A 15,041-nucleotide genomic window follows, 5' to 3' on the forward strand; every position below is an offset into this window, starting at 1 on the left:
CCTTACGGCCACATATACAAATAAACTGTCTGTCTGTCTCTGTCTGTCTGTCATTCAAAAGCAACAAATTGCCTTAAATAGCATAAAAGTTAATCATTTTTCCATACTACTTTGTCACTCTAATTTCATGCACCTAGAGGGTGGAAGTTGTTTTAGTGACTGCTTTAAGTTATAATTAGAAAGGGCTATGCACAATAGTCTCAGGACCTCGTAGCCATGTGATTAGAGGGCAGTATCCACCTTGTACATAGGCATGGTTTTATAGGTCTCATGTGATGTCATCATATTGTCTTGGCACAACTTTCTGTAATTTTTTTTTATGTTGATCAGTGATTGCAGTAGGTTTTGTACAAGTGCATGCAGAAATAAAATTATAAATATGCAGTCCAGATCTTTTGCGTGTGAAATTTTCAGTACAATCCTGAATCATGTTAAAATTTATTGTTTGTATGTTGTTCTTTTAAGGTATAAATCAGAATCTATGTGTCCAAAACACCTGCACAAAATATTTTTTGCGTAGTCTTACTATTTTTTGTAAGAAAAACGCATGTTTCTGCATTAATGCGACACCTGGGTGTACCACTCAGCGTGGTATAAAGAAACCAAATTGTGATTACGAAAAGCACTAAAAAATACATTTTTAAAAATGGTAAGTTCATTAGTTAGATGTTATGAGATTTGAAACCCATAACCCTTACATCCCTCGACTTTATCCCTCGGGTTACAGTTTTGAATCTCATAAAAACCCTTGGACATGTTTTATCCTACACATACAACACAGGTTTTGTACTCTTAGTGGCAAGTGGAACATCACATGCCTCCATACAAGATATCATGTGGTCTTTTAGGGAATTTAATGTTGATACCTTTTTGTTTTTGTCTTGTACATTGATAGGGAGATAGGCATGACATACTATCCTGTAAGAAATCCTTTGCTTAATCAAGGCTCCAGATAAGGGCCGTATCAGCGTATGTACGGATAAAGGATATGCACCATATGGTAGGAAATAATTTAGGAAACATAGCAATGGTGTACAGTCTTTGAATCAATTACGGATGAGTTTATTTGAAAAACTATAGTTTTATTATTTATTGCCCTGTTTACACAAAAGTATCAATGCTGTGATGCATATATCAAAGGAAACATAAGATTACTGATACTCCATGAATTTCCATTCAGTACTCTAAAGTTTTTACAGTACTCCTGTATTGAAAAAATAAGGGGTACATACTCCTGATGTTGAAAAATTATATGAAGCCCTTCTTAAAATCGTTCATGCACAATGATCAGTCCCTCACCTTTACTTAAAGGTAGTTTATGAGAGATTTTGACATCTGTTGATACCCAGTACTTTTACACTTTTTTTATGACATGCATGCATGGACCCATGTTTCATCAAGGTAAATACCTCATATTCTGTCATATATTTGTACTGTAATGATGGACTGGGCTCATTCTGTATGTTCTTTTATCTGCATTTATACAACTATAAAAACAGATAGGGGATATTCCATTTTGCGAGCACAGCACTAGCCAGATGTAAGAAAAAGTAATATATATCCATACAGATGAAACGTTTCCAAAGGAATGGAATAAATTGTCATATTTTCCATTAATCTTTTCTTTATCATCTGTTTCCTCTTTGGCTTCATCATTTTATCAATCTTTTAAATCCAATATCCCCTACTTTTGTTTAAGTGAGTAAGTTTAGTTTTACATTTAGCAATATTACAGTAATATTACAGAAAATGGGCTTCACACATTTTACCCATATGGGGAATCAAGCACGGGTCTTCGGTGCTACCTTGCAACGCACATTGCCTTGAGGACGCATATCTTGTATACGTGTGTGTCCACTTGGACACAAGCTGTGATGAAACACTAGTGCCACTTTTTGTGGATAGGCAATACATTTATCACCATTATGAATGACATGCACATGGTTAATAATGTGTGCATAATGAAACAAAAGTCTCTTCAACTCATCTATGTACTCCTGATTACGTATCTAAATTTTCTTCAAAATGCAACAGCTGATTGGTGAAAATAAGTAAGCAGCCAATATCGAAGCAAATTTGTATACAACTAACATTTCTGTCCTGTTATTATCACAGAATAGCAGTCAGCATGCTGCCCAGCAAAATACAAAACTGACACAAGGGTATAGAGTGAATGGTTTGCTAGGAAGCAGACGCTACTATCAGAAGACCTAAAATAAGGACATTTCAGTCACATTGGTTGAATACTCATGGTAGACATGTGACAGGAAAGATGAGTTAATGCCAATTAATTATAACGATCATAAACTGTCCATTCAGGCTCCAAAACTTTGTGATGATTTCCAGATTGCAAGTGCAGGTATGTATAAAAAGACCAGACAAAGCAGCTATTGCCTTGATGAAATCTGTTCATTTAGATTGTGAAAACATTCCACTGACAAAGTTTAAAGATTTTGTTGACATTATCCTTGAATTTGAAACTGAAGACAATGAAATTCTCAAGGAAGGTAAAATCAACAATGATTCTCCAACCACTGCCAGCGATCTGTTAACATCTATGTCAGATGTGATAGTGTACAAATGAGTGAGTTAAGTTTTATGCCACACTCAGCAATATTCCAGCAATACGGCAGCAGTCTGTAACTAATTGAGTCTCAACCAGACAATCCAGTGTTCAGCAACATAAGCAACACTCTGCGCATTTTGGAACCGATGACTTGTGTCAAACAAGTCAGTGAGCCTGACTACGTTGAGGAGCGTTGTGGAAGCCTGTGGTATATACTAAATCGGATGATTCGCCCCCTACCACGGTTCCAGGATAGAAAATGGAGTTCAAGTTTCATCGAGTTTATAACATAAAGAATGCTTACTACACATTGCTGACCAAAAGGATTTTGCATGAATATAACGCTTTCTTCCTTGGACGTGAGGTTGTGGTCAAAGTGTCAACGTTATTGTAAGTAATATTATATCGAGATTATGGTTTGTTTCTATCTAGTTAGAACTTTCCATTAGTAGTTAAATATGTATTTGAATCATGACCAAAAGGAGTTTGCATGACACAACTTGTAACGTGACATAAGCGAGGTAGGGGTCGAAGTGAAAATACTCTACACTTGCTAAATTTACTTGGTTTGTAAACGTTCACTCACCAGTATGCAGACATTTGTCAGTATACGTTTGTATATTTGGTCTCATAATCATGATTACTTTATAATCATTGTAAGCATTTTGAAACTTAACAAAAGAAGCGATCTGCGAATGTATAACAGGAATGTAATACCTAGACATTTTATAGTTTGCCTATATGAATCATAATTCGTACACACGCTTAGTGTATGTTGTCTGTATCATTACACTTGACGACGAAAACAATGATTCTGTTGAAAGCTACGACAACTTAATAAAAACAAAATGCAAATATTAAAATTAAATCAAATTAAAGTTATAGGAGCAATGTCAGGCTATTCAGTATAGGTTTGTAAATGCACATACATAAACACTACCTTTTGACAAATCCCCATTTAAATCCACATAAAAGTAATTAATCAATCAGCGTGTTATCAGTTAATCCTTTGATCGATCCAGACACAAGAAATGCCAAATGGGGGCCTTTGTCGGGTAATCTAAGTGGCGTTACCACTAATTATACTTGTTATAAATTCATTAACTGAGCATCTAGTGAATGATGACAAATAACATGTAGGTTTATACCACCAACACGGATTACAACCTAGCGACACCAAGTGATTTTGACAAAATCATCTATGAAAACAAGGGTTGTAACTCGGAAACTAGGCAAAGCAGGAGACAAAACTAAATGATAGTAGATTGTGAGAACATAGAGCTTTCAGTTTTCACAACAGCTGTTGCGATTTCAGGATTGCACACACCTGTAAACAAAATAGTTTACCCCCTGAAATGTAGATGAATTCTGCATAGACCCTCATATCTATACCTACTATTACGTTATGGAGACATGCCACTCTGGTTGAAATTTCGTTTGCAGCTGAGAATTGTGCACTGTTGTCAAAAAGGTTGATTTAAGGTAATTGAAGATCGAATTGAGCAGTCTTAATGACGGGGTTTCATTTATAATGATGTCAAGGAGTATATTATAAGTTATCACATCGTGTCAAGGGAAATACAGGATTTTAGCAGTCCCAAGTAAGGTTGTTTTTACGAGGGGCAGATAGAACCCCGTATTTCCCGAGACACGATGTGATAACGCATTTATCTAGTTGAATGTTTTCACTAAATCAAAACAAAACAACACACATAGAATCGACTTGCTGTCATGTTGACAGTAGCTGATCGTTTGACCTCAATGCACCGCACATTACTAAAGGCTGGTTGAAGCACGCTTTTCTCACTTCGATTTGTCACCGAGGTGTAGCGGGGTGATATGACTTTCGTACATGGTATTTTATCAGAGTCACGTGGACCAATCAAAACTCGACATTCTTACATGAGGCTAGATAAGGTATTTCATCAGAGTCACGTGGACCAATCAAAACTCGACATTCTTACGTGAGGCTAGATAAGTGATCTTTAAGACTTACATACTACCAGCTCTGTCCTGTGAAATATTCCAGACCAGTCAAGCTCACCTATGTAATGATATACAGTAAAAATAAACTTGTTGGAATAATATTTGTGACATTAATTTTTGTTAGGGGCTCACAAAATAGCTATGGGACTCATATATTTCAGTATAGTCTCCGAGATAATCAGCTCAGTCACTCCCAGGACTCAGGCAGTTGACTTTGTCGATATATCACTGATTGTGTGATTGTTTGTTAAACAACTTTTCCCCATCTTCATGTCAATGTCTGATAATTTGACTTTCAAATTTGACTTTCAGCTCATATAAGATGATTTCTTGCTTTCGAAAGTGTATTTATTTGTCTTTGATCAGTACAATTTATTACAGTCTGTTAACAGACTAGTAGTAGCACTATGATGTAATCATGCTACATGAAATAGAAAAATTTCTTAGCTGCTACCCTATACTATAGCACTTGTTATGTAGTCTCACTAGTTTTACTTCATGATCACATAAACAGTTGAATAAAATAACACCAGAAGCAGTTATATGGCTGTGTACAGCAGTTGATTTACATGAATATGCATTGATCTTTCTTCCATTGCATTGCCAGCTTTGCTTTCCGCAAGTCAGAAGTTGAAAAACGTATTGTCCAAACATACTCATACTTCTCCTAATGCTGTTGCTACTTGACCTTTCTACCAGATTAGAGTGTCAAGCTGCAGTTAACGCCTTTTAGAGAGCCACACGCACCTTCTTCTGAGGAGACTTCCTCTTATGGTAAAGGAAGTAGAGATACTGGAACTGTTGCAGCAGATTGTCTCATTAAACTCACCCAGACATGCCTGTCTCTTCCAGTCTTTTCGTAAAGACTTCGCACATGGTAGTCTCTGCACGTCTTTTATCTGGATTAGTCAGTGGAACTGTGTGTTTTTCCAGCCAGCAGCACTGCTTACAAGACAAGAAGAGGTTGACTCAAATCTTGCATAGTCTGTGTATCTAGTTTATGCTTTTTCAGGTTGACATACAGTCTTCTGTATAAACTCTTTATCCATAATCTGACTGTGTCATCATTCATATGACCACCAAGTACATTTATCTGCTATGAACACCACCAATGATGTCGTCAGCGATATTCAACTCTTTATCATTTGATTTCATTTGTGTACTGCCTGTTAACATCTATCATGAGTTTGGATCAAACCTAGTTTGAAGGGTATTTAGTAGCAGACACATTCAGAATTCAACATTCTTAGAATTCCACCATTTTGGAGTTCTGAGGGACTCATTTGTGAGGAATAATTCTATAAATTCAATCTTTTAATGAAATGGGTCCAAACTTCTCCATGACTCATATGCATTTTATAGAGATTGGCATGGTGATGCAGTGTCCAGTTTTCTTTAAATCCTGTTTGAGATCTTTGGATACTCAAATTCCTTTACCACATGCCTTACATCTAGATCTACTCACAGACTTTTCTGAATCAGGATGCAGAGCCCACATGGACAACCTCCAAATTTAGGGCTTGTGAAACTGATGAAGGAGTTCACCTTATGAAGGCAGTCTTCTGAGCTGTTCAGAGTTAGATAGATTTCCTTCTCAATTCTTTGGTCATGCGTGATATATTTTCAAAAGACACCAAACATTTCTTTGATTATTTACATTGTTTCCAAACAATTTTTTTATGTTTTGATTCAACAGTTACACATCTTTACACTTATGTTTATTTATGTAATTGAATTCTTGTAGGTGCAGTACCAGGTATTATCTGGTATTTTGTTTTAAAAAAAAAGGAGTTTGAGATTGATAACTGAATACATTGGTAATGTACCTAATTTCCACGTCTTGCAATGGCCATATCAAGAATTGTTAATAGGCTCCTAAATTTATTTTGTGTGTGAGATGTATTCAAATTTAAGATCATTGAATGGGAAGGATACTCATATGTGTCCTTCCATAATCCAGGGCATCATGCACCATTTTCACAATCCTGCTTCTACTGCAGGTAAAGGATCGATGTAGGAAGGGCATACCAGCATCTTTGAGACCTCGAGCATGGCAGTTTCTCTGTGGGAGCAAGTTTGTCATGGACCACAACAAGGGCAGGTTTGAGGTATTGGATATATCATTTTCAGTACAAGAATAAATGTTGCTTACTGTGCCAGCGTGACTCTTACATAAAAGAAAATAACTCAGTAGTTTCATGACATCCATCATTATTCCCTTGTTCACTTTTTGGTATTTTTCAAGGAAGACACCTTCTGCAGTCAAAGTAAATTTTGTCTCAGTATTATTTGTTACACTTCTACACTTAGTCTAACAAACCCTAGTAGGAGGTCGCGTCAGGTAACCTTTGAGCGACCTATGACTTGTCCAATCCTTTGCGAGATAACCAATAAGGCAACAGCTACTGTTTACGGTTTGGCAGGACTTACAATATTTCCCTGTCACTGACACTGATCTCTCAGCGAACAAAAATCCACTTGAAACACAGATATTTGACCTGCAGTATAGGGCATTCTGATGACATGGTTAGCATTAGCAACTGTTTCTGCAAGATGACATGCTTGAATATTGACAAAAACGATGTTTTCAGTGACTGTTTACTCACAGTTGATAGCATTTTAACATGCTCCATGTGCATCACTCAGAAGCGATCGTATGCAAAATAGCATTCGGAATCATTTGGGTACAAACCTTTTTGAGTTAAAAGATCAAAAGGTATGTGCGAATGTCCATTTTTGTGATTTGGTAAGTTGTGTTCTGATTGGTCAATCTCAAAGGTTACTGACACGACCTACTAGGTCAGTAATAGATTCAGTATAGAGACTGTAACAACTAATACTGAGACTAAATTTACTTAGACTGAAACCTCCTGGTATGATTAAGAAATTACAGTGGTAAAAGGCTATCACATTTTTTTAATAAGAGGGAACCACTTGCTGGAAGAACAGCAGGGTGTGCAAGGTGCACATGTGAAATTTGAATTTTACTGAACACACTTCTTGATTACCTTGCTGTTCCAAAACAAAATATTGATCGTTTGTTAGACGATTTTTTATTCGCATATCAAAGGTTATTAGAAAATCATCAGAGTTGGTTGGTCAATTTCATGTGACTATGTAAAATTTGGTTTTCTTTCAATTATTAGATTTTATGTTTGTGAGAAACTCATGAGTCTCAATTAGCAGTGAAGATTTTTAGTGGCTGTACCCTCAAAAGGATAAAGCAAATTAAATTGCAGAGTAAATTTCAACTAACCAGATTTTAAAACATGGTATTTCTGAAAATATGAATTACGGCTAAATTTGAGTACAAACGTCAGTGGCTGAAGGGATGGTGTAAATCCAGCTGGGGTCCATGCAGGTAACAAAGGCACTGCAAGTTCCCATGGTCTGTATTATGATGCTGCACCTTAAGTTCCTGGCAATCTTATGTTGTAATATCCTATGCACCAATACTGCATTGTACAAAATTACTACAATTTTAAGTTACATGCTGGTTTCAAAACTGTAGCTGTGATATCCTAGTTGTTTTTCTGTCTTTTACAACAGATTTCATAAGATGAAACATGGAGTACATACTGTTTTAGTGACATTATGGCAGAAATATTGCCAAATTAAACTCACTCACTCTCTCACTCAAACTGAGTCTTTGCAAGGGTCTTTTGTCTTCAGACATGGTCTTTGACATGGATGTTATCATGCCATCCTTCATATCTCAAGGGTACAATTTCCAATAAGTCTCCTCTATGCCCTGGATGCATCTGCATCTTGGCCCGGTGAAGTTATTACCTCCCCTGCCTGGCTTTTTTATCCAATCAGGTGTGTGTGCAGGGAAGCTGAGGGTATCAATCACAATTCACTTTCGCTTTTTAAATGATTATCAACAGTTAAACTTGGCGTCACAAATGATGCAGAGGTATTCTATTCTTGCACTGACCTGTCAATTTGTCTGTATGATTTCCCCAGGGTGTGAGTCGCACTTCAAACAAACTGCAACCGCTATCTTTGTTGACACTGGCAAGTTTGTTTGTAAGGCTGGCTTAGCTGATTGGCTACTGTGAGAATTCAAAGTCAGCAAAGGGAGGTAATAAATTATCAAGTCGTGCAATTGATGTATCCAAGGTGCACTGTAGTGAAGATTTATTGGAACGTACACCCTGGAGGTATATGTTATCATGTCTAACTTCATGATTCTGAGCTTCATATTTACTACTGCAGATGTAGTTCCAAACAGGTCTTTGGGATTTTTGATTGGCAGTTGTTTTCACTCCCTGGTTGTAAGAACAAGATAAATTACGTAATCTGAGATTTAATAGCTTTATATAACTGTACAGTTTGTTGATAAAAAATGTCACTAATCAAAATATGCTTATAGCTTTCTTGCTAATGTTTATAAAAATTTCAAAATTACTTGCGCTATGTGGAACATTTGTTTTAATGGCAGTATGCATAATTTTATCGTCAGGGTATATTTCAGGCGAAACATATCTCTTTTAAGAAAGTGGTACATTCAAAATCTAAATTCCAGAATAGATGGCATATTGATGTAGTCTGTCGTACAGACCCTGACACAAATGTATCTAAGATAGCCCATGTGGCAAGTCTAGATTCTTTCTATTTTTCTTTATCCTGACTCATGCTTATTGCTTATCTCCTCCCTGCGAAGGAAGTGGAACAGCTGGAATCCCTTGAACTTCCCTTCTAAAAGAAGCGGACGTACAATACACTCACCCACCAGAAGCCTCCCTTTCCCGCCACTGTGGTCACGACCCGCCATGCTTGTCACTCTCTCTTCACCGCCTGAAGCGTTCTCCTGGAGTCAACTTGAGTGCCTTATACGGCATATAATATCCTTTTATATCCCTTTTTATCTCAGTCCTCTATGTATGATTTAGAAGTATAAGCTTTTGTTTGTATTTATTATCACCACGATATGGATTTGGTGCCAAATTTACGCATTTCTTATGCTGTTGAACTTCATCATGTGAGATTATGTTTTTCACTGATGTATCCATCCTCGGTATCTCCAGGGTATACGTTCCGAAAAGTCTCCACTATACCCTGGACGCATCTACGGGTCGGCCCGATAATTTTATTACCTCTCTTTGCTGGCTCCGCATTCTCACAGGAGCCAATCAGCAAGGCATCCATTATAACCGAACTTGCCAGTGTCAACAAAGGTAGCAGTTGCTTCTGCGACTCACAATTTGAGGAAATCATACAGGCAAATTTATAGGTCCGAAACCTTTTTAGAAACATGTGCAAGAAATCCATCTACCCCTTTCAGAGAACCTCTGCATGGTTTGTTTGCCAAGTTTAATCGGTTAGAGAATTTGAAAAGCGAAAGTGAATTGTGATTGGTTCGCTCAACTTCCCAGCGTAGACACCTGATTGGATAAAAAGCCAGCCAAGGGAGGTAATAAAATTATCGGGCCGACCCGTAGATTCGTCCAGGGCATAGTGGAGACTTTTCGGAACGTATACCCTGGAGATATCGAGGATGTGAGGTATCATGCTCCCATTGTAGGTAATGGCTGTCTGTGGCTGATTTTATGCAGAATTTACATCCTTCTTGCACAGTGATTTTGTTCTTGCAGTGTTCATTTTGAACATGGCAAGAATTTTGTTTGTATTTGTTTACTGTTCAAATACGTGCTAAACATTTGCATATAGTCTGTCTCAAGCTATCTCTGGCAATGTGTTCCTTATTGCATCTGGTAGCTTTATGCTAACTAATGCTGATATTCGGACATTAATGAGTCGCCAGACCTGGGATGCCATCTGGAGAGGTCGTTGTCAGAATCAACTAAGAAGTTGAAGTCATCTATGTCACTCAAGATGAGTCTCCAATGCATAGATCTGCGCTGAAACAGTGGACCAGCTCTTCTACGAAGTCCTTCAGCAATTCAGCACGTCATGCAGTATCAACTAGATCTTCAATTACTGAATTTGCAATGATGCAGCAACTTCAGAGAGTCTTCTTTCAACGCAGACATTGTCAACATCTATGACCTGAGGGATGAAATCATGCTGAGTCAACACTCTACAGCAGTTAAGAAGTCCTCCATTGATGACATCGTCCCTCCTCAGGAATGACACATAGACCGACTCCCACAACATCGTCGTCGTCAGAGGGTCATCAATCTACGCAGATTTCATCTACATCCTCGATCAGCGCATCAGATGTTTCTGTGAGTCAGCCGTCTCTACCTATACCACAGTCCTTCGACACCGTCACGTTCATATAGCCATTTACCACTCATGTGACTTGGACTCACGAAGCAAGGAACATCGGCATTCACCGAATGCCATTAACTCCATGGAGATCATCTCTGCATCTCACAGTCACTGGTGAAAGAACGGCAATAGACATTGTCAATCACATTCACCAGAGGGGGTTCTCTTCCGGGACTCTTGAGATTACTCCGTGGAACACGAATGGTTTCTCACCATCAAAGGACTCCAATGAAGCTCATGCATGTTAGAGGACAAGCGTCTTGCGCAGTTGGCCACCACCACTTGACGCACCTTCTTCAGACTTGCTTGTTCCAGAGCTTTCAACGAGACACTCATTTCCAAGTTCATTAAACGAGGAAGAAAGGATGATCCTATCGGCTCTCATTACTCAGAATGATCAGCAGTATAGGTTGGAGCACCTTGCGGCGACTTCTGCAGGATTGAATTTGTTACGCCGACACAGACTTCTGTCCCCTTCATCCTGGAGTGAAAGTTTTACTAGGCCTTTATATCGAGTTTCTTGATCAGCGCTTACAGTCTTTGATGGGACCATTGAAGAGGATGCTATATTGGTCAATCAGGACTCCAGAGAGGTCATGAAGATCAAGTCTGTCGACATTTTGACAAAGGGGAGGCAAATCAACAGGTTTTTTTTGTCACCCCAATGGAAGAAACAAGCTCCCCAGATGTCAGGTCGCCCTGCCAGGAACGCTAAGGGAGGTAAACAGTGAAGATCAGGTTCAGAACGGCTGGAGTTTTCCATCCCGTACAACCACCTCAAGTGGGTGGACGTCTTCAACTCTACTGGAGGAATACGGGACTTCGCAACGACGATTACATCATGAAGATTCTTCGAGACAGCAGGGATCAACCACACAAACTGGCTGACACCATAATAATGACGGTATTATGTTCGGTGGAAAAATACCAACACATGTGGTGTTATTGTTCTAGTGTTAGGGAGTCGTCGTTTAGAGCCTTTTCAATGTTGGAAAGACGTCGATTACACACTAGATAAGCAGTTTACAGAGTCATTTGATTCTTCAGGAAGCATAGAGGTCTTCTAACAGCAGATTCAACGTTGCCTATCAGGAGGCTTGCAAGCAATGAATGACAGTTTCTACTACTTGGACAGCCAGCCAGCTATAAATAGATCTCCTTCAAATGTCAACTCGCTCATAATGTACAGTGTTGACGATTGGAAGGCAAAGAATGACGCATCTTGATGGCATACAACCTCATCATGAGAGAAGCCAACTCAGTTGGACTTCACTATCAAGCTGCTAGCTCAGCTCAGATGACTTGTGAATCTAAATTCCTCGGGATTTGATTCATCACTACATTGAAATACATCATTGTCCCAGAGAATCGGTGGGTCAAATTTCAAGCCGATGTTAGAACAAGTTCTACCCTCTCCGTTACCACTATGACATTGACAATGTCTACTTGGTCTGCTCACATCATCTCAGGATATGACCAGAGGAAGACGCCTACAACTATGTCTATGACAGCAGTTCCTGAGTCACAGTTTCATGTCCTGACCAGTTTACGACACTTGACATCTTGAGACCATACCCACTATGGTGGCCAGTCGAATGCCTGCGCAGGAACGTATTTGTTAGAGCCGGTCTACATCAAGCATCCCTATGTAGATGTATTACTCTAAGACTGGGGTGCTTACCTGAACAACGAGGTTGTAGGAGGAATCTAAACATATCACCTGGAGATGAAAGCAGTAATCAAAGTATTTCGTCTCTGGTCGACAGCATTGAGGAACAAACACTGAGTGAGTGTGTGTTTAGTTTTATGCCACACTCGGCAATATTCCAGGTATATGGCGGCAGTCTATAAATAATCGAGTCCGGACCAGACAATCCAGTGATCAACAATATGAGCATCGATCTGCACAATTGGTAACCGATGACAAGTGTCAACGAAGTCAGCAAGCCTGACCACCCGATCCCGTTAGTCGCCTCTTATGACAAGCACAGTCGCCTTCTATGGCAAGCATGGGTTGCTGAAGGCCTATGCTACCCCGGGACCTTCACAGGTTGAGGAACAAACGACTGATGGTTCACACAGACAACCCTACAGTAGTATGCTACGAGGGTTGGCTAAAAAGTTCTAAGCCTCACTGTGAAAAAAAGTTACAAAGTCCACGTTTGTAATTTATTTTTCTACATAGTCCCCTTCCAAGTTCACACAATTTTGCCAGCGATGCTGCAAAGCCCGAATACCGGTCAGGAAGAAATCTTCTTCATCTACCCTAAAAAAATCAGTCACAGCGGAAATGACGTCATCATTACTTGCAAAATGGCGACCGGCAAGTTCCTTTTTCATTTTGGGGAACAGGTGGAAGTCAGAAGGAGCCAAATCAGGTGAATAAGGAGGATGGTCAATGAGTTCAAAGCCACAATCGCGGATTGTTGACATGGCCACCACCGATTTGTGAACAGGCGCATTGTCTTGGTGGAAGAGGACACCTTTCGCGATCATCCCTCATCGTTTGGCTTTGATTGCTTCTCGCAACTGGTTCAGTAGATCAGCATAGTATCTGCCGTTGATAGTTTGACCTTTTTCAAGATAATCAATGAGCAGAATACCCCTGGAATCCCAAAAGACTGATGCCATCACCTTTCCAGCTGAAGGAACAGACTTGGCTTTCTTCGGAGCTGGTGAATCAGGATGCTTCCACTGTTCTGACTGTAGTTTTGTTTCTGGTTGAAAGTGATGTATCCAGGTCTCATCCATGGTTACAAATCGTGCCACAAAATCATCGGGATCTGCTTCAAAACGACGCAAATTGTCAAGGGACGTCTGGAACCTGACACGTTTCTGTTCTGCTGTCAAGAGCTTTGGCACCCATCTTGCAGAAACTTTAGTCATTCCTAATTCGTTGGTGATAATATGCTTAACCCTCTCATGAAAGTAGCCCACTACACTAGCAATATGTTGAGTAGTCAATCGTCGATCACCCATCAACATATCGAGCACTTGCGTGATGTTTTCTAGAGTGGTTGCTGTTGAAGGCCTTCCTGAGCGTGGGTCATCATCAAGGCTTTGTCTGCCACGCTTAAATTCTGAAGCCCACTTCTTTACTGTGGAAAATGAAGGAGCATCATCCCCTAGAGTGGAGACCATGTCAGCATGTATCTGTTTTGGGGACATCCCTTTCTTTTGCAAGTACTTTTTGACTGCCCTGTATTCAGTTTTGTCCATTTCTGATGATTTCAGAGGGTAGGTTTACCAAAAGAGCTGTAGTTGAGATAAAACTATTAGTCCGTTTGTAGTTCTTGTGTCTATGATTCACTAGATGATTGTCCTTATTGGTGGCAAACACCTGTCTCTACCTGGTGGGGAAAAACCACTCAGACTGAGAACTTTTCAGCCAACCCTCGTACATAAACAAGCAGGGATCAACAAGATCTCACAGCCTGCTAATGCTAGAATCAACATTCTACTTTTCAACATAGTCGACTGTCTGAATCTGCACATAAAGGCATGTTACATCTCAGGTGCTCGCAACACTTGCTCTGTATGGGAATTGCTTGTTATCAACTATAATGGATTGCTGCTTTTGGAAGTTGAACAGTGTTTGCCAACCATTATCTACCTTATCGCTTTATCACATGACTTGTTGAGAGCAAGACGCTCTGCAGAGTATAATGGTTGAGAGTCCATGCGCATGTCTTGAACAGACTGGCATGAGTGATTATGACCCTGTAGTCGTAATTAAGATACTTGTACATGAAGAAGGGTCGTGACTTGTCTTGATTGTAAATCCTGACATACAGTTGCACTAGACACTAGCAGGATGCTAGTTGATCTACATATCATCACGTTCCAGCCTATGAAGGCTTCTACAGAAGACAAGTTCTACTGGATGTGATCCTCCCATCTTTACAGATGAATAGGGACAGTACCGAAGTATTGCGATTACAGTTCCCATGAGAGGGGAAGTACTGGAGGTACTTATGTGACAGCCAACAGAATCCATCGTGGCCTGACCCACCGCCGTTTCCGTCGGATTCTGTAAGCAGTAAGCATGAGTCAGGATAAGGAAAATTGTTCTGAATAAAACTGATATTTTATACTTATCCTGACTGAGGACGTAAGCCCTCCCAGCTGACCCACTCAGGCATGCTGAATTCACTATAATTCTCGTGTCGGGCGAATGAGATTTGGAGAGATTGACAAGCATGGCGGGTCATGTGACCCACAGGCAGGAAAGGGAGGCTTCCGGTGGGTGAGT

General features: G+C 39.6%; 1 protein-coding gene across 1 annotated transcript in view; it reads left to right on the forward strand.

The window, feature by feature from the left end:
* Positions 1-15,041, forward strand: part of LOC137296492 (TBC1 domain family member 10B-like) — a 74,859-nt gene that overhangs the window by 14,119 nt on the left and 45,699 nt on the right. The window contains exon 3 of the mRNA XM_067828284.1: positions 6,553-6,660. Within this exon, the coding sequence (XP_067684385.1) occupies positions 6,553-6,660 (108 nt within the window). The remainder of the gene's footprint in view (positions 1-6,552; positions 6,661-15,041) is intronic.

Source organism: Haliotis asinina, chromosome 1 (genome assembly GCF_037392515.1).
Source record: "Haliotis asinina isolate JCU_RB_2024 chromosome 1, JCU_Hal_asi_v2, whole genome shotgun sequence".
Classification (NCBI taxonomy): Eukaryota; Metazoa; Mollusca; class Gastropoda; order Lepetellida; family Haliotidae; genus Haliotis; species Haliotis asinina.